The sequence below is a fragment of the Copidosoma floridanum genome, unplaced genomic scaffold (genome assembly GCF_036245765.1).
Source record: "Copidosoma floridanum isolate Cflo_tuat_1 unplaced genomic scaffold, Cflo_Japanese_pri ptg000025l, whole genome shotgun sequence".
Classification (NCBI taxonomy): Eukaryota; Metazoa; Arthropoda; class Insecta; order Hymenoptera; family Encyrtidae; genus Copidosoma; species Copidosoma floridanum.
Window position 1 is genome coordinate 1,385,816 of NW_028321902.1, and position 24,036 is coordinate 1,409,851.

The 24,036-nt window shown below is 32.8% G+C and overlaps 2 protein-coding genes across 3 annotated transcripts; both read right to left on the reverse strand.

Moving 5' to 3' along the window:
• Positions 1–2,616: 2,616 nt before the first annotated feature.
• On the reverse strand, positions 2,617–6,395 carry LOC149373892 (uncharacterized). Of its 2 annotated transcripts, none has more exons than XM_089595408.1 (4): positions 6,344–6,395; positions 3,267–3,658; positions 3,128–3,187; positions 2,617–2,863 (listed from the first exon to the last, which is right to left on the reverse strand). In XM_089595408.1, the coding sequence occupies exons 2-4, from the start codon at positions 3,438–3,440 to the stop codon at positions 2,666–2,668; spliced, it is 432 nt and encodes a 143-aa protein (XP_089451534.1). In that variant the 5' UTR covers positions 3,441–3,658; positions 6,344–6,395; the 3' UTR covers positions 2,617–2,665. The 2 variants fall into 2 exon arrangements, with proteins under 2 accessions (XP_089451534.1, XP_089451535.1); XM_089595409.1 differs by having other exon boundaries at positions 3,267–3,493; positions 6,344–6,355.
• A 15,954-nt stretch (positions 6,396–22,349) lies between these two features.
• LOC149373893 (uncharacterized) lies at positions 22,350–23,181 on the reverse strand. Its single transcript, XM_089595525.1, has 3 exons — positions 22,992–23,181; positions 22,855–22,911; positions 22,350–22,589 (listed from the first exon to the last, which is right to left on the reverse strand). Exons 1-3 carry the CDS (start codon positions 23,163–23,165, stop codon positions 22,392–22,394), a joined length of 429 nt encoding a protein of 142 aa, XP_089451651.1. The 5' UTR covers positions 23,166–23,181; the 3' UTR covers positions 22,350–22,391.
• Positions 23,182–24,036: the final 855 nt, after the last annotated feature.

A 24,036-nucleotide genomic window follows, 5' to 3' on the forward strand; every position in this document is an offset into this window, starting at 1 on the left:
TTTTACTCGAAAAGTAATACTATAAAGACGTTATTGAATGTTTCCATATAATTGTAGACGATTACACCAATAAATCTATATGTGTATTGGTGTGTGTGTGTGTGTGTGTGTGGGTCAGTGGGTGGGTGTGTGATTTTGTACGCGTGGGCGTGAGTGAAAGTGTCAATCAAGTTACAGGCTGCCATACTAAATTAAATTTTAAAAAGTTCTCAAAGCTATAAGGGTTTAATAAATTCAAATTGATTATTTTTCCGTCTATGGTTAATTTCAAGTATTTTTAAATTTTAGATATGCAATGAAAAGGTAGTTTTATATACACCCGATATATTACGACGTCCAGTAATTTTTAAGGTCCGTTGCAAAATCTTAGCTATTCCACTACGCAATATTAGAGAAAAAGGTATTGCTCTGACCAAAGGAGATCCACTTCTTGAATTTTTAAATCATCAGTAAGTATTAAAAATTTAAAAAAAAATTATTGTGTCAGAATATTAACATAATTTTTTTTTAGTATTCTGAAGTACAGAGAGAGTGGATTAATATCTCGGAAGAGAAAGGAAAGTCTTGACACTGATCGCATTTTAAAAAAAGTTTCATTTACATCATTTGGTATGACTGAGGTCACCCCACTGTTTGTATTTTTAATAAGTGGATTTGTCCTTAGCTTCATCATATTTTTATATGAAATGTGTCACAGACATATTGTACTATATTTTGTAAGAAAATCATGTAGGAAAATCAAGAAAATTAGAAAACCGAAGAAAACCAACCGTTTATACAACGATGGAAAGCCTTTTTCAATATATTCTCAGTACAGGGAGCCGCAACCACGCCCCTTTTGGCCTTATACCCCATAAAAAGGACTTCACACTGACCTATGCTGCTGTACACCTATGTCACATTATGAAATAATTGTGAGTCAATGAATTTAAGAACATTGATGCTAGGTTCGCTGAAATTTTAAGTTAATTTTTTTCAACCAAGAAAATTATTTAAACCGTAGTTAACTTTAATAAAATTTTTTTTTAATGATTATGGAAAAAGTTAGCAGTGTTTCCTAATTTGACGCGTACATCGAATTCATAAGAAACCTTCTGTACAAACTTATGTTTAACCAAATATTTTTCTGATTTAACTTTACAGACAACATTAAATTGGCCTTCCTGAGATTTTGGCAATTCTTTTGTAGTAATTAAAAGAGTATCATAACTTTTTAAAAAATATAGTAATACTTAGTAATGTAGGTTTAAAGTAAGACTACTTAAGAGTTTTACTACATTTTACGACAAGTATAACATTGTATTTTAAATCGTGTGATGTACCATTTGTAGACAAAATGTTGAATGCAAAATTTATCGATCCTCGTGAAATACACTTTTTGGATTTGTAGGTGAAATTGAAGCCTAGGTGAGTTGAAAATAATTATGTAAACATGTAAATAATATGTAGTTAGAAACCGTAATAACATTATTTTATCAAACTTCGAAAAATTTCCACCCAAAACATAAAGGGCTGACATCACATTTAGTTTTTTGTTTATAATATGACAAGGAATATGAGAACCATTATTTGGAGAGAAAATAAAATTGTTCGCATTTTGTGACTAAAAATTGTTACTATCAATCAATTTCTAACAAATTCAGTCAAACACCTTTACTAACCGAATTCAGGGGATCAACGTGCAACAAAAATACAAAAAAATAAATCCATAGACCATTATCAGCCACAGACATATAATAGCAAAAGCTAACGATGCATAGCGAAGAGTGTTAAAGTTGTATGCAAGAGAAAACTAGACAAATTAGAAATAATGCTAGCATATTAATATGATGTTGACGTATGTCGGTTGTCTGAATTACAATTAATTAAGGAACAGTGTAAAATGATCGGAGAACCTGGCTATAAACGAAATCCACAATCTTAGATGTTATAGGCGACAAAATACAGGGCAAAAGTAAAATGGTATAAGGGTCATCTTATAAGAATGATTACTAAATTAAATGGTAGTATTTTATGAAACGTTAAACTTAAATAAAAACTATAAGCTTTTCATAATAAAAAAAAAAAAGAATAGTAAGTTTATTCGTCACTAACCACTTTACGTGATGTATGTTAACAATAATATCAAGTGTCTCAAAATTTGCTTTATCTTGGGAACTGTAACCTGATCGTTTTATTAAAGTGTTTATGATATTTATAGCGAATCAGTGTATAAAATTCTGTAAACGTATCAGAATAAATAATATATGAAATAAATCTGGTATAGTTTATCACGATTCTGACAATAAATATTACGTAGGAATTCTGGTTTCTACAGGAAAAATCTATATCCAGAGTGGATAGAAAGTTCGGTTTATATATTTAACCATTAAATTGCTATGTAAAGTCTGGCATATAATGATTTTTGCTGGAAATTTCTTTTGTAGCAACAATGTCTTAGCTGCGTCAAAGAAAGTAAAGCCTGTGGAACAATTCGTAACAAAAAAAATCAAGAGACAATTTTGTTAGCGTGATTATAACTATAAAATCTCAAACTGCTTGGGTTATTCATTCGTAAAAAAATATATGAAATCATAAAATGACATTATTTATTATTTCTATTCTTACATTCTCATCTGTCAACTGTAACCATGAATCATCCGATATTTTTAATGATGATTAAAGTTTATTCATGGACAATTGGCTCATTTTTTAGAGGGAAAAATATACACAAGACATTTTCTGAGTCGAACCACGCCTCAACCTTATCCACATCATACTTTTCTGGAATGTTGAAGCTTAGGGTGGTTTCTGACGACGCGTTTTTGTCCTTGTCATCTTCAACTTTCTTGATTCCCGTTACCATAATGGATTTACCTTTGACCTAAAAATTAAGCATATTTTTTTAAAATGTATTTTCTTCTAATAAAAAAAAGGACATGCGTATAAGTAACATAGTATTATAAGACATCTGACGGGTAGAGATTTTTTGGTCATGCCTATTGTTTGATCGCAATTCGCGATAAAGCAGAAAATAACTTCAGTCAGCACATATATTTTTTAACTTGATTTAAGCATTTAACGCGAGAAATATTGAATATTTTTAAAGTACAAGACAAATACTTGAACAAAGCACTTCGATACTTACGATGGCGTTGAGTGTCTCCTTGAAAAATTCTGCGATATCTATTTTTAATAGATGGATCTTCTACAAATGCGTTTTTCTATTGAGTTTCAAAGAGTCTAAGAAAATTAAAATATATGTGTATTATTGCTTATGGCCTTACCTTGTCATTGTTGGTTGGGATGTTAAAGTCATTGCTTGGTTTAATTTCCAACTGTCTCGCCTCTTCAGACATGTTGCTTGGAGGCATAGTCTGACGACCTGCACAAGATTCTCTACCAGGCCTACCTATAACTCTCCATTCCGTATTCCATTCAGGCAGAATGTCTTCGGTCATTTTGATAAAAATATCAGTGTTACGTAGCTTTCTCGATTGGTGAAAAAAGGAAGCTTGAATTTGGTAAAAGTTGCTTTATTATAACCCTCTTTTTGCTAAGGATCTGAGCGCGTGGCTTTTGGTCTCGCTGCGGAGAATATGGATTAAATTTCTTTACGAAAGTGGAGAGCCTTAACCACGTGGCAACTGATGCATCAAAGAATATATTGGCCGTGTTCCTGAAAAGCTCAGTTACAGTTAAGTCAGTTACAGTCACGTGATCATTTATCACGAGTGCAACGAAGACATGATGATGTCACTGTCTATTTGATAAATTTCTATAACTTAAAAAAGAGTTTTTTTTTGTTTCGACTAAACTGACTGAGCTTATAACCCAGCCTTTCGCCAACACAACTATTAGAGTATTGGGGATCTCAAATCGTCACGTGACTTTCGCAATATAAATATATTTCTGCAATACACACTATGTGTTTACTCTTGGAAGTACTAGATCGACAGACAGCGCTTGAATGCTGTCTATTCGAATGGTAACAACGCACCTCACATAACAAACTAACGTTATTGTATCGTTACCTATACTGCACATGATAAATTTTTATATTGTATATTGATCCTCCTCAAAGCGGTAGACTCCAAGCTGTCTGTATATATAGACTATGTTAGTAGAGTCACTGCTCAACTATTTATTATAAACACTGAGATTATATAAGTAAATATGTTTATATACTCTGCAAACGATTTCAAGGCCTTCAACTGCTTGTTCAATAGTTCAATTTATATGTAATCTAAATTATCAATTAGCGGTGTGCATGCGAATGTGTATGTGTATTCAGGGCAGAGCTGTTCCAATTCTTGCTAACATCATTATTGATGATTTTTTTCGTTTAAAATGTTTATATACTGCGGGACCATACGATTTTGTATCAAATAAAGAGTGTGGAATGTGAGTGAAAAACATTATCAAAATTAAAATATAATTGGTAACTGAATCGTGTATTTAACTTTAACGAGAGTATAACCTGTTAAAGAGGTTCAGGCAAAAAATTGAAAGTGTTAGATAACGCTTCAAAAAAATTACGTTTTGTTAAAAAAATGACATAAGCTTGTGAATTTTATTAATATTTTTTCCAGGTTTTTTTGAAAAAAAACATACTGAATTCCATATGTTAACATAAGCTTTTTTAGTTGTCACTAAGTTATTGAATTATAACTAAATAAATCAAGACTCTTTTCTGAAATAATTTTTCTAGTTAAAAATAAGCTTTGAAAATATAATCAAGTACAATAAAGGCTCCCATAAACCTTTACAAAATGATAAGAGTCTATGTGATAATTTAAATAAAATAATGCTCTTAATAATTTTTAAAAAATAATAACAGCTTATTTTATGAAGCTGATCGAATACAAATGCATTTTCAATATCATTTCTCAATTGATACAACGCTATCTAAAAATCTTTTGCGTTGTGATCTGTCTTCAGTAGAGTATTTATCATATGATAATTTTCAACTTTTTTTGTCATTGACTCGTGTGTTGAAATCGTGATCTAGAAAAAAAATTACATCAGAAAATACTTTTAAGAATACAAAATTTTTCTCACAAAGCCTGAGCGTTTCTTAGGATACCATTTGTTTTTTTATGCGATATAATTGCGATAAAATCTAAAGCAACGCTTTACACTATCTCGCACGTCACATGAAAAAACAGAGGAAAGGAATAATTAGTCAATTTTGCATTTCCGATTCGTACCTAAACATTTTTTCTTACAGGCTCAACTGCATAAATTACCACTTTAGAGTCATCAGTATGGAATTTTCCCACATTTGCAACATTTAAACAACAATTTTTAAAGAAATTTCCGAAAAGCTGTAAAGATCTAGCCTCAGTAAGAACCTCGTTACGACCAAGAGACCCAACGTACATAAGACCCTCAAACTTACGATAAAGTAGTTTCAATTTAAATATGCTGTCATTAGGAGTGAGCTCGAGAGCTCAATCAAAAAACATGATAGAACCAGATTTCATAACGTGTTGGTATATACCTGGATGTGCTTGCAAATTTCTTATTTTTAATAAACCATATACAAAAAAGAATCAGTTCTTCGTCAGCTTATCTACATATGACAAGCGCAAGATCAATACATATATGGAACACTCATAAAAACAGTAGCAGAAGAGGCCAAATATATCTAAAACTTGCGGTCGCAGGGGAAAAAAGGCGCTAGAACACGAGTTTGAGTAGATTGGCCGTAATATTCAAAGCGTAGGAGTAAAAGTAGCTCACATTTGCTACGAGTAGATACGTGGCCCTATCTGTAGGGTTGTGATTGGTTGGGGCACTGAGCTCCAAAATTGGATTGTTCCGGTGTGGTGGTGGTAGTCATGTTGTTGGAAATGGTTTGATATATTATTCATTTCATATGAAAGTATTAATATTTCAAATCTCTGGCACCTGCGTTGGTTTATTTTATGGAATTTTTGTCGTTGTACGCAGAGAACTATCAAAAAAGTAAAGATAGAAAAAAAATATGACGGTTTTTTTAGTTTTAAGAAAGATGCTTAAAAAGCAAAAATTTACTTGAAACGCTTGCACTTCTGTTATTTATTTTTCAAAAATTATTTGAAAGCCACGTCTTCCAGACATAAAAATTAACATCTGGATAAACTACAATAGTGTAATATGCAAAAGCATTTTTTTTAAGATCAGAAACTTAACGAAGGATATTTCCTTCAATTTTGTTCAATATGTGTTGTACCAAAATGATTAGGTATTTTGGTGCTTATTTTTAGGTTGCGGTCAATATCATACTTTGATTTTTTTTATTTTTCCTTACCAGGGAAACGGCCACGTGCTCATCAAACATCACTACACTAGCATCAAATATAAAAAAAAGTACACATACCTACAAATGATTGGCCTTAGATTCCATACAAAACCCCAAAAGAGAGCGTTCGATCAATGACGTGACGTACTTACAAATGGGTCAGTGCTTGATTCAAAAAACAGATTATAGAAAAAATGAACGTGAAACAAAAACACGAGCTGGACATAAACGAGCAATTATAAATATATTATAAGCAGAGCTGCGCAGTAAAAGGTGGTAAAATTCAAACGTCATGCTCATTGAACGCGTTTGTACTGACACGCGATACAGGAGGAATCAAGTATTCTTCTTCGGCTTAACTTTACATGTATAGTGTCGCTTCTTTGTTTTACGCCAGGAAGTACAGATAAGCTATCGAAAAAATCGAACGTTGAAAGGGGAAAGCTCGAAGAAACGGTTCTAAAAGCGAAGAGGCCGTTAATATTGTATATTAACCACAGGAAAAGAGCTTAAGTGCTTTGGCGCTTGGGGAATCCTATCCGTATAGAGTAAAGACTTATTGTTGTATGTGGTACTGTTTGTACGGACTAGTAACTGGTAATTTTTCAACAAAATTTTACTTGTACTGATAGTTTTAAGTTTAAAAAAATTGTTCGACGTTAAAGGTAAATCAGACAGGCTCACAAATATTCGATTAGTACAGTATATGCACTTTGCAAACAATAATTCGAGCTAACCAACACATCAAATCGAATGCGGTGTACTTGATAAAAGCGTATTATGGAGTAATAAAAAATGATGCATCTAATATTACTGTTACTTTTGATTTGATCCTTATTCCAAAATTATTTTGCTTTTTATGTACTTACAACACACAGATACAAATTGATAAACAAAAGACGTTATCACATAATGTAGACTACTGAAAATCTACCTCAAAGAAATATCTTCGTTAAAGCTACCAACCAAAGACTATATTTACTCTAAGGCGTAAATTTATGCATAATTTTTAGTTTTCTTGTGACATCTATAATCGTGAAAGGGCCGTCAAGCCTATGACGCGTTGCTTTCAAATTTGGTCATGTATTGGTTTCATTGCTACCTGTCCTACGTTGATTGGCTTCTGTTTTGTTTGTATCTGGAAAAACAAATAAAAAGAGGGGAAGTTCGGAAGGGGTTGACAGTGTCGATGGGCGTGAATTTCCTCCCACTTCATGGCCAGGGTATTTTGGTAGTGGGAAATGGGATTCCAAGCACTTCAAGGCACAGCCCTACCACGTCACTGTCTCGCAGTGCGTCAGCTAGACAACACCTCAATTAAAAGTGATCACCGCATTCTACGATTCCGATTCAGACTGACAAAGAAGTTCAGCGCTCAACTCGATATTCATCCGTGAAAAGTGTCCTGTGAAACTCGAGAAACCAAAACTCTCAGCATCCAAAGATTGTCCATTCCAGCTGTGCCCGGCTTCATCTAAGGAAGTTCCAGAAGTCATTGTTTGCATCGCCAGAATAAAGTTATCAAGTAAGCGCACACTTGAGTCCTCTCTCTTGCAGAACTACATTTATCGCGCTCTTGTTACAATCATCTTGTTTCCTTTTAAATAATGTAATTTTGAATACTAAGGAAGCATATCACTGCACAATAATAACTAAATGCTATCTTTGGACTAATACGAGATAGTGAATAATTTTTGAATGTTTCAATAAAAGTAGAGTTTACACCTGGTGCGCATATAACCAGGGGAAGCACAAAAAGTCTTTCGGGCTTGTCGACATGTGCCACCACGTATGAAAACTGACATTCTTTCATTGTTATTTTTTCTCATTATTATTTTTATTTTCAAGTTGCTTTAACAAAAAGAAAAACGAAACATTGATTTTTTTCCTTATAAGCGTGTGTCAAAAAAAGCATTTGAATGAACTCTTACTATTATCGCTGTATTGACAAAGAAAATCTTAAATTTTGTCATGTTTGAGGACAGTTAACGCAGTATTTTGTATATTGAAGTAATAACTTATAGTAAATATTTTTTAAACATAATCAATTTTCTTTTTGTTGACAACACTTATGGAAAATGTGTGCAAAAACAGCGCTGACTTTACTTAACTTCAATTGACGTAACGCAGCTAGTATAACCAAGATTTGTATATTAAAAAGTTCTTTTGTATTAAAAAAAACTTAATCAATTTTTGCATTTTAATAATGACGTTGAAAACTTTTTTTTTGTTTTTCCACTATTTTAGATTAATCATCAAATAGAAATTAAAAAAAAGAAACTATATACTTAAAAACTCAGGATTGAAATTCACACAAGTTGGTTGTTTAAAAAATTTAATAATTTAACTTCACTCACATTCGAATAATATTTTTGGCTCAAAACGCTTACGACATTATGAAACTTATTTTTTGCTTTCCATTTTTTTATTTAAGATATTTTCCAAAACCCGTTGGAGTAAAATTACGAGAAAAATAACGTTAAAGATTGTAAAATAGTTGGTCATAAGTAGTTTTACTATTTTCATTATATCTGTGTCCTAGAAAATTGCACATGCTCTTCTCAGAAAAAATGTCAATAGAGCAATTGGCAAAAACTTGAAGTTTCTGTATAAGACGTTGGAGAAATAGTAGTTATGACAAATAATAGTTAAAGAACGCTCCAAAATTGAGAAATTTCATGAAATTTGTCCAATTTTTGCTTAGCGTCGATTTCAAATGGCATACGACTATTAACAAATATTACTTATTGACATCACAAAAAAGAGAATGTCAAAATTGTTTTTTAATTTTTATAGTCTTTTTAAAAAAATTTTTACGATACGCTAACGCAAAAATATGGTAAAAAGGGCAAAAAATGCCTAGAACTTGATTAAATATTTAGTGGTAGAATATATCAAAAATTATGTGCCACAACCTAACGTACACTATCAAAGCATTTTTGTTTTTTCAAGATTTCTTAAACAAAATCTACATGTTTCCATTAAAATTTTAATCTCTATTCGAAACGTGTCTTCTTTATTTTTTGAATTTTATGTAATTAAAACCATGGAATAATAATAGTAATAAACATTTGTTTTACTATTTGTTACTAGTTGTTCTTACGTCAAACAGTATAGCTTTTATTAACTAGTATAAAGTACATTTATGTTATGATCTCTTTAATTATATGAGGAAACATTTAAATTCTATTTACACATTTTTAGCCAAATATGATAAAGCTAACCAGCCTTGTTATAATATTGGCCGTTGTTCTATTCATGCCATGTGACGCAACAAACAACATGGAAAGTCAAGTTCCGGTTATTTTGGCTGTACAAAATATCTATAAGACCACCATCATAGGAATCATTTATTGGAGCAATGAAGGTAAGCAAAAGTAAAGCCTTTATTTAAACGATAGTAATTTTTGATTACAAAATCTTTTCTCATAAATCCACAGATATAAATTCAGTGGTTAACATGGTTAAAGAATTTTCACGTTAAATGGTATATTCCGTAGCTTTAACTATGTCAGATCTTCCAGCGAAGTACCCAAAAATAAGAAATTACTCAAAAACCCTTTTTGTGGTGTTTTTGAATACTGACAATGATTTTGAAAAATTCGCACACTTTTCGAAGGATCACAATCTGTCGCCTCACGTATGGTTATTATTATTCCGGCCTGCCATTACTGAAAAGATTCATAGCACTTGCCGATATCCACAAAAGAATTACCTTCACTTGAATCTTAAAAGTGAAGTGCTCATAAAATGTGGAAACAATAAATACATTTGGGAATGGTTCGCGGTCGGCTCCCAGAATAAATTACAAATTTATAAATTATTCGAGTGGAGCAAGGAGAAAGGATTAACTACCCTCGATAAGCGAACTTTAGTTCAGAGACGAAAGAATTTAAGTGGGGCGTCGATTAAAATTACTGATGAGGTGAAAAATTAGTTTGATAAAACTTTGGTTTGGTTTTAATTAACACAACCATATCATAAAAAACAATTTATTATATTTTTGTATGATTCGTAGCCTTTCACTTTTGGTTCTGAAAAAGTTAAAGATTTTGCATTAAACACAGGATTGTCATGGAAATTTAACGAAAGTGTCAAGAACATATCAATAAATTCTACAATATTTATAAATAAAAGTATAATTCTTCCTATTAAGTTTTTAACCGACGAAAATCTAGATAAGTATGACATATCGTTCGAAATCATGGAATACCGAGATGCAATATGGTATAAATAATTACCAGGAACCAAGGAGATTCCATGGAGAGCTTACTTTGAGGTAAAATATTTTGATTGTAAAATATTTATCACTTGATTTGTTTATAACCTTTTTTGTATTACTTTTTATTAAACAGGTTTTCAACAAGCGTCTTTGGATTTTCTTGATCATACTTGTAGCTGTTTTATCAATTCTATTTATCATAATTTTAGTATTACATAATGATAGAAGAGGATTTATTCATAAACTTTCAGACGGATTTTGGAACGTATGGAGAATGTTTGTTCATTAGGAATTTACAGGTAAGCTGTTATGAAAGGTTTCCTACAAAAATATAGCAAAGAGGTTATCATTACGTTATTTTTACTATATCGTACAAGATTTTAAAGATAATTTACATTTATGAAGTATAATTACTTTTTTTTGTTAGTTATTTTTTTTTATGTTCTTTACAAAAAAAGTATCAAAAAGTAAATCACCTTTAAAGAATAAAAAGGTTTGTCCATAGTTTTATGACATGTAATTAATACACAATGCATTCGTAAAAAAATAGGAATGTTAGGTAATTGAAGCTATTCTTACCATCATCCTATTTGATTTTTTTTTTTTTTTTTCAAATCACCGATATTATAAATATTATTTTTTTTTTCTATCTATTGTCGTGACATATATCATTGCATTTTCTGATGCTCTTTCTTTTTAACATAATGTACAAATGTCGTTTCTTTCAGAAACTAGTTTTTTAATGCAGTTACTTACACACGTACAATTGTTCAATTATTTATACTCTAATTAATGTTATTTTATTATTTGTACACATGTAACAGATCTGTACGGTTACAATTAGTCTAATAAAACTGAAATATACGACTGTCAGGGGTGTATTCAATTATTATATAATTTTGTATTCAATTATTATTAAACATATCATTGAAACGAAATAAGAATTATAAAAAGTTATATTTAAAAATTATTATAAAGCTTTGTTTATAATTATTTTTTCTATGAGCGATTGTGTGGCATATTAATGTCTAGCTCTACACGAAAAACATACAGTATCAAACTAAACCTTGTAAAAATTATCATTGCTTCTATTTAAAAAATTTTAATTAGTAAGGGCAGCTATTAATTCTTTTTTGATACAAGGCATTTGAATTTTAGATAAATAGGAACTGAATCATAAAAATATATGAATATTAAAAATCGAGTCAAATATATTGATTTTAATTTATTCAGAATTGACTGCTTTGAGAACGTTGAATACGTATGAATCAAAGATTTATATAAGGGAGTACACAAAAGACTTTCAAATTTGTCTCCCGATTTTTAGTAGACATTTTGATGGTCGCAATATCAAGTGCCACGAGGAAAAAATCGTGAACACAGGTTTCAGTCAAGGTGACACCGTTTTCTGTCTTGCCAAAATCATATCTATTGCACTAAGAGAAAAGAATTTAAAAAAATATTTAAAAATTCCAGCAAAAATTACCATTCCGAACAGTAATTTGCGGTTGGCAAAAAATTAAGAAATTATTTTAATTTTCAATAGTAAACATTGTTGTTTTAAAAATTAAAATTACAGTTCAAAAAGTAAAAGTTACGGTTGAAACAGTAAAAATTACTATGCTAGAACAGTAAACCTTAAAAAAATCGGTTACTACGTTTTACTCTTCAACATAGAAATTTTTACTGTTCTAACCATAAGTTTCACTTTTCAAACCATAATTTTAACTGCTTAATTAATAATGCTTACAGTTAAAAATAATAACCATTTTTTTTTTCATTCAGTTTTCTGTACAGAATGGTGATTTTTGCTAGAATTTCTCTATAATTTTTTTTTTTTTTTTTTTCTCAGTGCACTATATAGCATATTTTATAATAGGGATATTATAATACCATCAAAATTGAAAACAGTTTGTCACCCCTGATGAAACCCGTGTTTACAATCTTTCCTGAACAGTTCATGACATTGTAAGCAAGATGAGCCATATACCAAGGGTGTGTCAAAAAAAAAAAATCTTTTAAAATGGAGGATTTAAAGTTGTTTTCGAAAAATGCGAATCAAGCTTTGTAGTATACATAAAGAAAAAACTTATTGATCGAAAATAATAGTAATTTTCGTCATACATGCACCATCACGGACAGAGCTATTTTGTGGACTGTACGATAGCCCCAGGTGGATAGCGACTGTAGTGAATACTATTTTGTCTACTAAAGGCACTGTAATAGTCCAAACATCACGATCACGAAAAAGGCCACGGGGTAGAAAATAGTATGTTACGATACAAGACCAGCAAAAGTTTCATCGACTTCTTTTTTCAGCAAAATTGCCTTTTTTTCTCCACCCCCTTCCAGTATTGCGTGGCCTCCCTTCCTTCCCCCCAGTGCTGAGTGCCCAGAGTAGTTTCCCTTACCAAGAGCTGTACGTATAGTACTATAATATTAAAAAACTAGCAGCCCCCCATCTCGGCTTCGCCCGAGACTTACTAAATAAAACACCGTAGTGTGTTGACATGTAATGTGAAACATTTTTAGTTAGAAAATTTTACACATATTCCCGATACATCTCAGAACAAAAATCTTCTTATTAAAAACATATTTTTTCGGAATCCATATAGTTTATTTGGTCAAATAATAAGGTGTAAAGATTCAAAAAAATAATTATACTGAAAATTTATGCCATAAAATAATCGATGGCTATAAGAAGTTGTTGATTTAGTTTCTTCTGTGTAATTCACGAAAAGGGCTATTTTTTAAAGCTGTTAAGATTTTAAACCCCCAAAAAATTTATATTAAAAAAAATTGTTTTTTCTCATATCTCACAATTTTATTACCAGAGCAACAAAGTCCTAGACCTTAAACCCAACATTTTTATTGCCACAAAAACACAAATACATTTTCTACTCATTAAAAAATCTGAAGTAGGATCTTTAAAGATTTCAGAGATTGCTGTGAGGGTACAATGAAAAGCTGATCTCTCACGTAATGGACTCTTTAGTTGACGATTTTGACGCTACTGTTTCAATCTCGATAAATTTTCTGCGTCAGTTTCTTGACGCCTCAAATTGTATTCATTAGATACATTTGAGGTTTTCTTTCCAATACACCCTTTTGCGACTATTGGTATGCTTACGACTTTTATGACCCCTAAAGGCTATTTTCAGTCAACTTTGTTAATTTTAATACATTTGTTGGCAAGGTAGTTCGACGTTTGATGGCCCTAAAAAAGACCGGTGAGCTTCTTAAGTTAACTCTTTCTTGACTGCAGTTAACAGTAATTGTGACTGCCTGGATACCTCAGGGTGATCTTCTCTGGCTTACTGTTGAAGACCCAGACTGATTAGGAGAAAAATTACAAAGTCCGAAGCTTTGAGGCTAGTTTTAGTGCTCTTTCCCAACGTCTCCCGGTATAACGTCGAAGACGTTGGTGTCTAAAGCACCTTTTCTATTTGCAGATTCAGTTGTTTTACTGATCTTAGATGGGGAAATTGGTTAGTGATTCTTGGATTCTTGCTTCTCGATGTACGGAGACTATGATGGAGGGAGGTACGCCGCTGACCAAAGAATATCTTGTCTTCGGGTCGTTTCCCGGATAACCAATTGCTCAATTGCTCATCTTTAGACGGAAACATGTGGGTAAGCGCGTTGGGGAACGCGACGACCAAAAAGGTAGCCGTTGTGGCTTCCCGTGCCCCTTAGAGCTGTTTTCCCTTGCTTACATTTGTAGCCACAAATTCTCTAACTACACCAGGTGGGAAGGTGGGACTGCCACACAACTCTGAAGAGTTGGTGCAGATTGTGCTCTGGCTAGATATGTCTCCTGGTAATTCTGGCAGAGACGGCATCGGTTGGAAGTAATTTATTTTTCTTTGATTGCACTCGACGAGATTCAGGGTGAAGGGACACTTAGGTCCCTGCCCCCTTAGAGAAGAGTGTCGTACGGAACCGGGCTATCCAGCTGCAAGAGTATCACCAGGGTTCTCTGAACAGCTTGTTGAGCTGCCGAAGCTCAACTATCCCACTATCGATACGCTCCGGCCTATTATGACCACACTTATTTAATTATGTTGCAGGTAGCTTCGATTTTATGTCGACACCACCTAGCGGATTTTACTGAACTAAAGTGAAAAGCTGGCGTATTTTTGCAAAACTTTGAGCTCATTTATTGCTATTGTTATTAAATTTTTTAAGATAAAAACTATACTAAAACCATCTAGGAAGTATCATGAATCAGTGTGCAAAATTTCAGCAAAATCGGTTCAGTAGTTTTCGCGGTTAGCGATTACAACGGTTTTAGCGACTTTGCTTCATATATTACTAGCAGCCCCCCGTCTCGGCTTCGCCCGAGACTTACTAAATAAAACACCGTAGTGTGTTGACATATAATGTGAAACATTTTTAGTTAGAAAATTTTACACATATTCCCGATACATCTCAGAACAAAAATCTTCTTATTAAAAAGATTTTTTTCGGAATCCATATAGTTTTATTTGGTCAAATAATAAGGTGTAAAAATTCAAAAAAATAATTATGCTGAAAAGTACCGTGCGTTCTTTAAGCCATAAAATAATCGGTGTCCATAAGAAGCCGTTGATCTACAGTTTCTCCTGTGTAATTCACGAAAACGGCTATTTTTTAAAGCTGTTAAGATTTTAAGCCCCCAAAAAATGTATATTAAAAAAAAAATTTTTTTTCTCATATCTCACAATTTTATTACCAGAGCAACAAAGTCCTGGACCTTAAACCCTACATTTTTATTGCCACAAAAACAGAAATACATTTTCTACTAATTTAAAAATCTGAAGTAGGATCTTTAAAGATTTCAGAGATTGCTGTGAGGGTACAATTAAAAGCTGATCTCTCACGTAATGGACTCTTAAGTTGTCGATTTTGACGCTGCTGTTTTAATCTCGATAAATTTTCTGCGTCAGTTTCTTGACGCCTCAAATTGTATTCATTAGATACATTTGAAGTTTTCTTTCCAATATACCCTTTTGCAACTATTGGCATGCTTACGACTTTTATGATCCCTAAAGGCAATTTTCAGTCAACTTTGTTAATTTTAATACATTTGTTGGCAAGGAAGTTCGACGTCCAATGGCCCTAAAAAAGACCGGTGAGCTTCTTAATTTAACTCTTTCTTGACTGCAGTTAACATCAATTGTGACTGCCTGGATACCTCAGGGTGATCTTCTCTGGCCTGCTGTTGAAGATCCAGACTGATCGGGAGAAAAATTACAAAGTCCGAAGCTTTGGAGCTAGTTGTTGGGATCTTTCCCAACTTCTTCCGGTATAACGTCGAAGACGTTGGTGTCTAAAGCACCTTTTTTATTTGCAGATTCAGTTGTTTTGGTGATCTTAGATGGGGATATTGGTTAGTGATACTTGCCCAGTGGAGGCTATCCCGTTGGCTCAAGTTTTTTTTCTTTTATAGCTGTTATAGGTTTGCCCAGCGAAGACCTTGGAGAGGATCAGTGATTCCTGGTTGAATGCTTAGAGTCGAGAGGGTAATATAGAGTCGTCGGTCACCGGGTTTTCCAGCCTTGCGATGAACAACTCCGCAGGTGACGTCTGCCAGTGAATAGCTGACTTGGTTTAATAGTGTCCGTTTTTAGTCAATATAGTCTTTTAGTCGCCGAATCGCTTCCGGAAATAGTAATAAAAATGTATTTGTTGGCAAGGTAGCTTACACTTAAGTGGCCCCTAAAAAGAACCGATGAAATTGATGGTTAAGTAGGGAACGTAAATACTTATAATGGCCCTAAAAAGCGCCAGTGTAGAAACTTCCAGGCTATTCTTTATTATTGTTCCTGATGATGAAGAGCTGGCTACGGGTTGCTTGATTTTTACCCTGGGAGTCTCGATGTACGGAGACTGTGATGGAGGGAGGTACGCCGCTGACCAAAGAATATCTCGTCTCGGGTCGTTCCCCGGATAACCAACTGCTCATCTTCAGACGGGAACATGTGGGTAAGCGCGTTGGGGACGCGACGACCAAGAAGGAAGCCGTTGTGGCTACTTGTGCCCCTCAGAGCTGTTTTCCCTTGCTTACATTTGTAGCCACAAATTCTCTAACTACACCAGGTGGGATGGTGGGACTGCCACACAACTCTGAAGAGTTGGTGCAGATTGTGCTCTGGCTAGATATGTCTCCTGGTATTGTGGCATGGACGGCATCGGTTGGAATTAATTTTTTTTTTTTTTTGATCGCACTCGCCGAGATTCAGGGTGAAGGGACACCTAAGTCCCTTCCCCTTTAGAGAAAAGTGTCGTCCGTAACCGGGATACCCAGCTGCAGGACTATCACTTGCAATCGTTACACAGCTTGTTGAGCTGCCGAAGCTCGACTATTCCACTATTGATACGCTCCGGCTTATTATAACCACACTTATTTAATTATGTTGCAGGTAGCTTCGATTTTATGTCGACGCCACCTAGCGGATTTTACTGAACTAAAGTGTAAAGCTGGCGTATTTTTGCAAAACTTTGAGCTCATTTATTGCTATTGTTATTAAATTTTTCGAGATAAAAACTATACTAAAACCATCTAGGAAGTATCATGAATCAGTGTGCAAAATTTCAGCAAAATCGGTTCAGTAGTTTTCGTGGTTAGCGATTACAACGGTTTTAGCGACTTTGCTTTATATATTAGTAAGAAGTAAGATGACCTGTTATATAGGTATTTTTCAGCTTGGAAGTATACTAGATATCCAAAAAAAAAGACGTTAGTTGTTAAATAAGAGTTATTGTTAAAATAAACGCTTGTAACAGGTAATTTTTCTTAAGTAGATTGCACCATGCTAGTTAATATCGACATATTTTCCCCTGAAGGTGCCGCTATTTTAAATTGCTTTACGAAACCATGAAAAGTACTAATCTGCTAACAAAAGATCTATAATCTAAAGGCGAACGCTCCTTGAAAAATAAAGATGTGCAGAAAAAGCATAGAAAAGGGGGGGGGGTGCTCTCAATCTAACTAGGCAAAACTATTTCTCTATCCGTTAAGTATAATTGTAGGACACGTCTATGAATGCAAATATTTTGATTTTGCACGATTTTTGAAAACTTGAATTAAAAAAAACTTTTAAATCATTAATAACAATTCAAGTTTGCAAGATTTATGTCTTAACAACTGTATGACCATCGTATACTGTTGAATATAATCTAGCAATTAGAAAACTTGAATTATAGGATTGCCAAACTATATTTACAGTTTTTCAAAATTTACAGATGTACAATTCAACTCCGTATCATCAAAGATGGCCAGACTATCTCTATATCTGACAACATTTATCATTATATCAATGTACGCAGGCTGTTTCACAAGCTTCGCTACAGTTTCAATACCACACATTCCATTTAAAAATGCGAGGGGATTCTTGGAGGATAAAACATATCAATTGATCATGGATAAAAAATTCGACTATTTAACGTTTTTTTCGGTAATTTTATAAAGTTCAAACTAAATATAACATTTACATTATATTTAAAAACTTTACCTCATGACATTTTTTAGAGCTCGAAGAACGATATAAATGACGAACTGAGATTGTTTTTGAGGGACGTGAATAGTCTACCTACAACCCCAGAAGATGTTTTTCAGCAGGTAATTTTAAATATTTAGTTTTTGTGTTGATTATTTTTTTCAAATACGTAACAACGTATCATCTTTCACAATAGCATTAAAAACACTTTTTCTCATAAAATTTTGTGAATCTTCGCGAAATGGTGCTTAAATTATTTCTAAAAGGATGGTATTTTACATTTTACTATAAAACACTATTTTTGGCCCAATTAAAAATTCTACAAAAGTGAATAAAAAATATCTTAAACATTTTACTCGAAAAATAATACTACGAAGATGTTATTGAATGTGACAACATAATTTTTTATTATTTCAGACGTCAATGCCAAAAAATTCATATCTGTAACAGTGTATGTGTGTGTGATTGTGTACCCGTGCACGTGTGGGAAAGTGCCAATCGGGTTATAGGCTGGTACACTAAACTCGAGCACTTTTAGAAAGTTCTTAAAAGCTACAAAAGTTTAATAAATTCAAATTGATTATTTTTTTACTAGAGGCCTAAAGTACAACTGCTGCTTTGTGCCCTCGGGTCACACTTCGCGCCCTTGTAATCACTTTGGGCCCACAGACAGAAAAGTTTTTTGCGGTCTCCGGGCCCGAAGTACTTTTCTGCTTTAGGGCCCAAAGTGATTTACTAGGCGCAAAGTGTGCCCACGGGCACGAAATTGCACTTTACGCCCTCAGTAAGAAGAATATTATACGTGACTCGGGTACCATCATAAAACCATCGTGCCCTACGGGCGCTCATTTTTATACTTTTTGCCCTTGTGACGTAATGCACCATTTTTCAGTGTATGAATAATTTCAAGTATTTTTTAAATTTTAGATATGCAACGAAAGGGTAGTTTTATATAGACTCGATGTATCACGACATTCAGCAATTTATAAGATCCGTTGCAAAATCTTAGCTATTCCACTACGCAATATTAGAAAAAAAGGTATTGCTCTGAACAAAGAAGATCCACTTCTTTTATTTTTAAATCATCAGTAAGTATTAAAAATTTGAAAAAAATCGTAGTCTAGAAATTTTAACAAAATTTTTTTTCAGCATTCTGAAGTACAGGGAGGGTGGAATAATATCTCATAGGAGGAAGAAAAGTCTTGACACTGATCGCATTTTTAAAAAAGTTTTATTTACATCATTCGGTATGAGTGAGGTCGCCCCACTGTTTGTATTTTTAATAAGTGGATTTGTCCTTAGCTTCATCATATTCTTATATGAGAAATGTCACAGACGCATTGTACTGTATTTTGTAAGAAAACCATGTAGAAAAATCAAGAAAATTATAAAACCGAAGAAAACCAACCGTTTGTATAATGATGAGAAGCCTTTTTCAATTTATTCTCAGTACAGAGAGCCACAACAACGCCCCTTGTGGCCTTATACCCCGTAAAAAGATTACCGTAATACGGTAAATCACAAAATAGTACATATCATCACTATGCCATTGAGTACAAACATAAGCACCCGAAGTGAACGGTCGGTTGTAGTATGTATGTGTCTGAGTCGTGTATATTGTTTTTCTTACCAAGGGCGCTTACTTAACCACTTCGGGCCTGATTAGTGCAAAAAACTTTTTTTCCCGTAAGCCCAAAGTGATTATAAGGGCGCGAAGTGGCCGTTGAAGTTTGTACCCATAGAATGAAAATGAATATCAAGATAATGTACTTTTAATGAGAGAATTTTTGAACAAAGCTACTAAATGAACCATTAGCTAGACGTACATAAATAAAAATAGTTTTCGTACAATTTTCGCAAAGAAAAAAAATCTCGCCTGAAGGTCAGATGTTTTAGTATTATAGTGCCCAAAGTACAAACGTTGTCTTACTTTGCAAAGGCTCAAAAATCTTGCGTTTAACCAAAAACTTTTTTGATTTTAGTTCTGAGAAAACATGAAGTTGGACTTTCTAAAATTTTGGTAATTTCTTTGTTGTAATCAAAAGAGCGTCAAAACGTTTTGAAAAATGTCAAAAAGGAACGAAAAATTATTATAACTTTCTTAAAATTTATTCTTGAAATGCGGGACTGTAATCTAAAACTTTAAACAGGATACCTATCATTGTTATATTGTTTATAATTAAATTGATCAGACAATTGCGAATAAAAGACAATGATATAATTGAAGTGATAAACTAAGAACTAGAAAAATATACTGTTAATAATTAAAGGCAAAATATATTAAATTTTTTGTTGTCGGTTAAATCATTGTAATACTTATAAGTGTTGGTTTAAAGTAAGACTGTTTTTGCGTTTTCCTAGAAATTACGGCGTCAAGTATAGAATTATATTTTGAATCATGTTAATAAATCATTTTTTAGTTAAATAGTGCCTATACTACCAAGGCAAACACAAGGAGTATCACGGGTCTGGTGCTACCCTGTTGATATGCAGCACCAGGTTCGAAGATAATCATGCATAGCATCTAACCTTTATACGTTACATTTGTGGGAAAAATATAAAACCGTCATAGAATTATTTGATCAAACTTTAGAAATTTTCTACCCAAAACATGTGAGGCTAACAGCACATTTAGTTTTTCGTTTATTATGTGCCAAGAAATACGAAAACAATCATCATTCGGAGAAAAAATAAAATTTATTTTACTTAGAGCACAAAAATTGTTACCGATGATCAAATAATCAATTACTAGCAAATAAAGTCAAACACCTTTTCTTACCGAATCCAGGGGATCAAAGTGCATCAAATAAAAAAAAATGTATTTATAGACCTTTATGAGCCATGGACATTTATTAGCAAAATCTATCTCTGCGTGGCTAAACGTGTGGAAGTTATATGCGAGAAAAAACAAGAAACTTTAAAAACGATGCTTAAATATTAATACAATATTGGCGTATGTCAGTTGTCTTAATTCCAATTAATTTAGCCACAGTTAAACAAACGGTGAACATTGCTACAAGCTGGTACTATTGAATAAAAAGTTAAACTGAAATGAAAATTATAACCTTTTAATACTTATTAAGCAGAATAATAAGTTTATTGGTCTTTTACCACTTTACATAATGTGTGTTAACAATATTAACAGTCTTAAAATTTGTTTTTTAATGTAAGTTATAAGAAAAAAAGTTAATCAATGAAAAAAAATGCGTAGTCCAACTGTGGTCTCATTGGTTTGGAAGCCGTGTAAAATAAAGGTCCCCATTGCTGCGTAAGTGATGAATCACATTATATCTGAGGCGGTGTCTTAATATGCCAATGACAATAGCATACGTGCAAAGTAACATAGCAATGTATATAGCTGATATACGCATCGTTCATCAAAATGGCTGTAACATATGTATCAAAAAAGTAAAGTAGATTCTAAATTGAACGTTTCATTAAAGTATTCATGATATTATTAGTGTATCAGTATACTAATTTGTAAAATTCTATAAAAGTATCGAAATAAAGATCATGTTAGTTAATTCGTTCGTTTTTTAATGTTTTACTTATGTACTCTATACTTATATTTGCTTATGTACCCCGAAATATTGTGAAAAAATGGCACGTTATTCTTGATTTTTTTGAAAAAATACAAAGACAAAAAGTTCAAATTAAACTTGACGAAAAAATTTGGGAAAAAATGTATGATTGTTACAAGCAGGTGTTAAAACATCACAATTTTTTCTTTCTTATTTGATGATCATTTTAATAATACATGCTACCAGTAGTTTTTTTGCAAAGTTCTTTGTTTTATTGATCAAAATTCTTAACTCTTGAAAAAAAATGAATCATCATGTTATCAATTGGCTTAGTCGAAATCAAGGTTAACAAGAAACTTTTGATAGTTTTATAAATCTAATTATGAAAAGTTTAATGGAAGAAAAATATGTGACAACAGACTACTTACTTCATTGTCAGTTATACGTAATAATAAAAAAAGTTTATGTCTAAAAAGAAACTAAAAGCTTTTCCTAATGGGTAACTTCAAAGTGAACATTGAAACTTTATTAAATTATGTTTTTTTGTTGGTATTTTCGTATTTTTTAATAAAAAAAATTTATACCTAGACTAGATAGAAAGTTCGATTTATCTATTGAACCATTAAATTACTATGTTAAGTCTTGCATATACATTTTTTTGCTAGCGATATGTTTTGTAGCAACAATGCTTTAGGTGCGTCGAATAGAGTAAACCCTGTGTTTAAATTTTTCATCTTTCCATTAATGTGATTGAAACTATAAAGTCTCAAACTGCTTGGGTTGATTATTAGTAAAAAAATAGATAAAATCGAAGAATGACATCATTTATTATTTCTATTTCTACATTTTCTTTTGTCAGCTGTCACCATGAATCATCCGATATTTTCAATGTTCATCAAAGTCTATTCATGAATAATTGGCTCATTTCTTTGAGGGACAAATATACACAAGACATTGTCTGAGTCGAACCACGCCTCAATCTCATCCACATCATACTTTTCTGGAATGTTGAAGCTTAGGATGGTTTCGGAAAAAGCGTTTTTGTCCACTCTGTTTTTAACATTTTTAATGCCCGTTACAATAATAGATTCACCTTTGACCTTAAAATTGAACATATTTTTTTTATTAATGTATTTTTTCTTATCAAAAAAGGTACATACATATAAGTTACGTAGTATCATGAGATATCTGACAGATAGAGATTTTTTTCTTGCCTATTGTTTAATTAAAATTTTTCACGAAGCAGAAAGTGAGTACAGTTAGCAGATACTTCTTCAACTTAATTTAAGCATTGAACGAAAAAAATATTGGATATTTAATCAGTAAAACAAGACAAAGACTTAAACAAAGCACTTTCATACTTACGATGGCGTTGAGTGTATCCTTTAAAAATTCTGCGATATCTATTTGCTTTAGAATGTCCTACAAATACGCCTTTTTATTTAATTTCAAAGAAATATCAAGAAAATAAAATATTTGTGTATCGTTGCTCATGGCCTTACCTTATCATTATTGGTTTGGATGTGAGAATCTTTGCTTGGTTTAATTTTCAACTGTATCGCCTCTTCAGACACGTTGTTTTGAGGCATAATCTGACGACCTGCGTAAGTTGTTCTACCGGGCCTACCTATGTTGTCCCATTCCCAATTCCAATTAGGCTTATCCTCTTCGGTCATTTTGATAATAATATTAGTGTAAGATCGCTTTCTTGAATAGTAAAAAATAGAAGCTTAAATTTTGGTTAAAGTTGCTTGATTGGAACCCTCTTGTCTTTCGGTCTCGCGGCGGAGAATATGGAATAAATTTCTTTACGTAAGTGGAGTGCCTTAACCACGTGGCAACTGATGCTCACAGACGATATTAGTTGCGTTTATAAAAGGCTCGGTTAATTGAGTCAGTTATGGTCACGCGATCATTTATCATGAGTGCAACCGACACAAGATGGTGCTACTGTCTATTTGATAAATTTCTGTTGCTAAAAAGGAACTAATTTTTTTGTTTCGACTTAACTGACTGAACTATAATCAAGCCTTTCGCGAACACAACCTTTAGTATATTGGGAATCTCACAACGTCACGGGACTTCCGCAATATAAATATATGTTTGCAATACATACAGTGTTGATGCTAAGCAGTACTAGAGGTAAAGATAGTGATAATGTTAACAACGCACCTCATACGATAAAGTAATGCATCGTTACCTACGCACATGATAGATTTGTATATTGTTTATTGGTCCTCCTCGGAGCGGTAGACTCCAAGCTGTTTGTATATATAGACTATGTAGGTAGAGTCACCGCATAATTATTTATTATTATGTGGTCGTGGTGCCGCAACTGTAGAGTTGCAGTTCCATCGGTATCCGAGGTTTAGCTGCATTTGGCGCGGTTAGTACTTGGATGGGTGATCGTCTCGTCACTATTCAAGTCCTGCCCTTTCATCTGTGCACTTGATTTACGTAGGTCGACTAACTACTCCTGACGCTTCGTCTACGTGATCATAGGTATGACTTAGTTGGTCCAGGTGTTTATATACATACATAAACATC

Excerpts from the sequence above, each read along its gene's own strand:
- LOC149373892 (XM_089595408.1), bottom strand. The coding sequence starts at position 3,440 with ATGACCGAAGACATTCTGCCTGAATGGAATACGGAATGGAGAGTTATA. Across the intron at positions 3,188-3,266 it reads TCCCAACCAACAATGACAAG|AAGATCCATCTATTAAAAAT; the intron begins GTAAGGCCATAA and ends ACGCATTTGTAG. Across the intron at positions 2,864-3,127 it reads AGGAGACACTCAACGCCATC|GTCAAAGGTAAATCCATTAT; the intron begins GTAAGTATCGAA and ends CTTAATTTTTAG.
- LOC149373893 (XM_089595525.1), bottom strand. The coding sequence starts at position 23,165 with ATGACCGAAGAGGATAAGCCTAATTGGAATTGGGAATGGGACAACATA. Across the intron at positions 22,912-22,991 it reads TCCAAACCAATAATGATAAG|GACATTCTAAAGCAAATAGA; the intron begins GTAAGGCCATGA and ends GCGTATTTGTAG. Across the intron at positions 22,590-22,854 it reads AGGATACACTCAACGCCATC|GTCAAAGGTGAATCTATTAT; the intron begins GTAAGTATGAAA and ends TTCAATTTTAAG.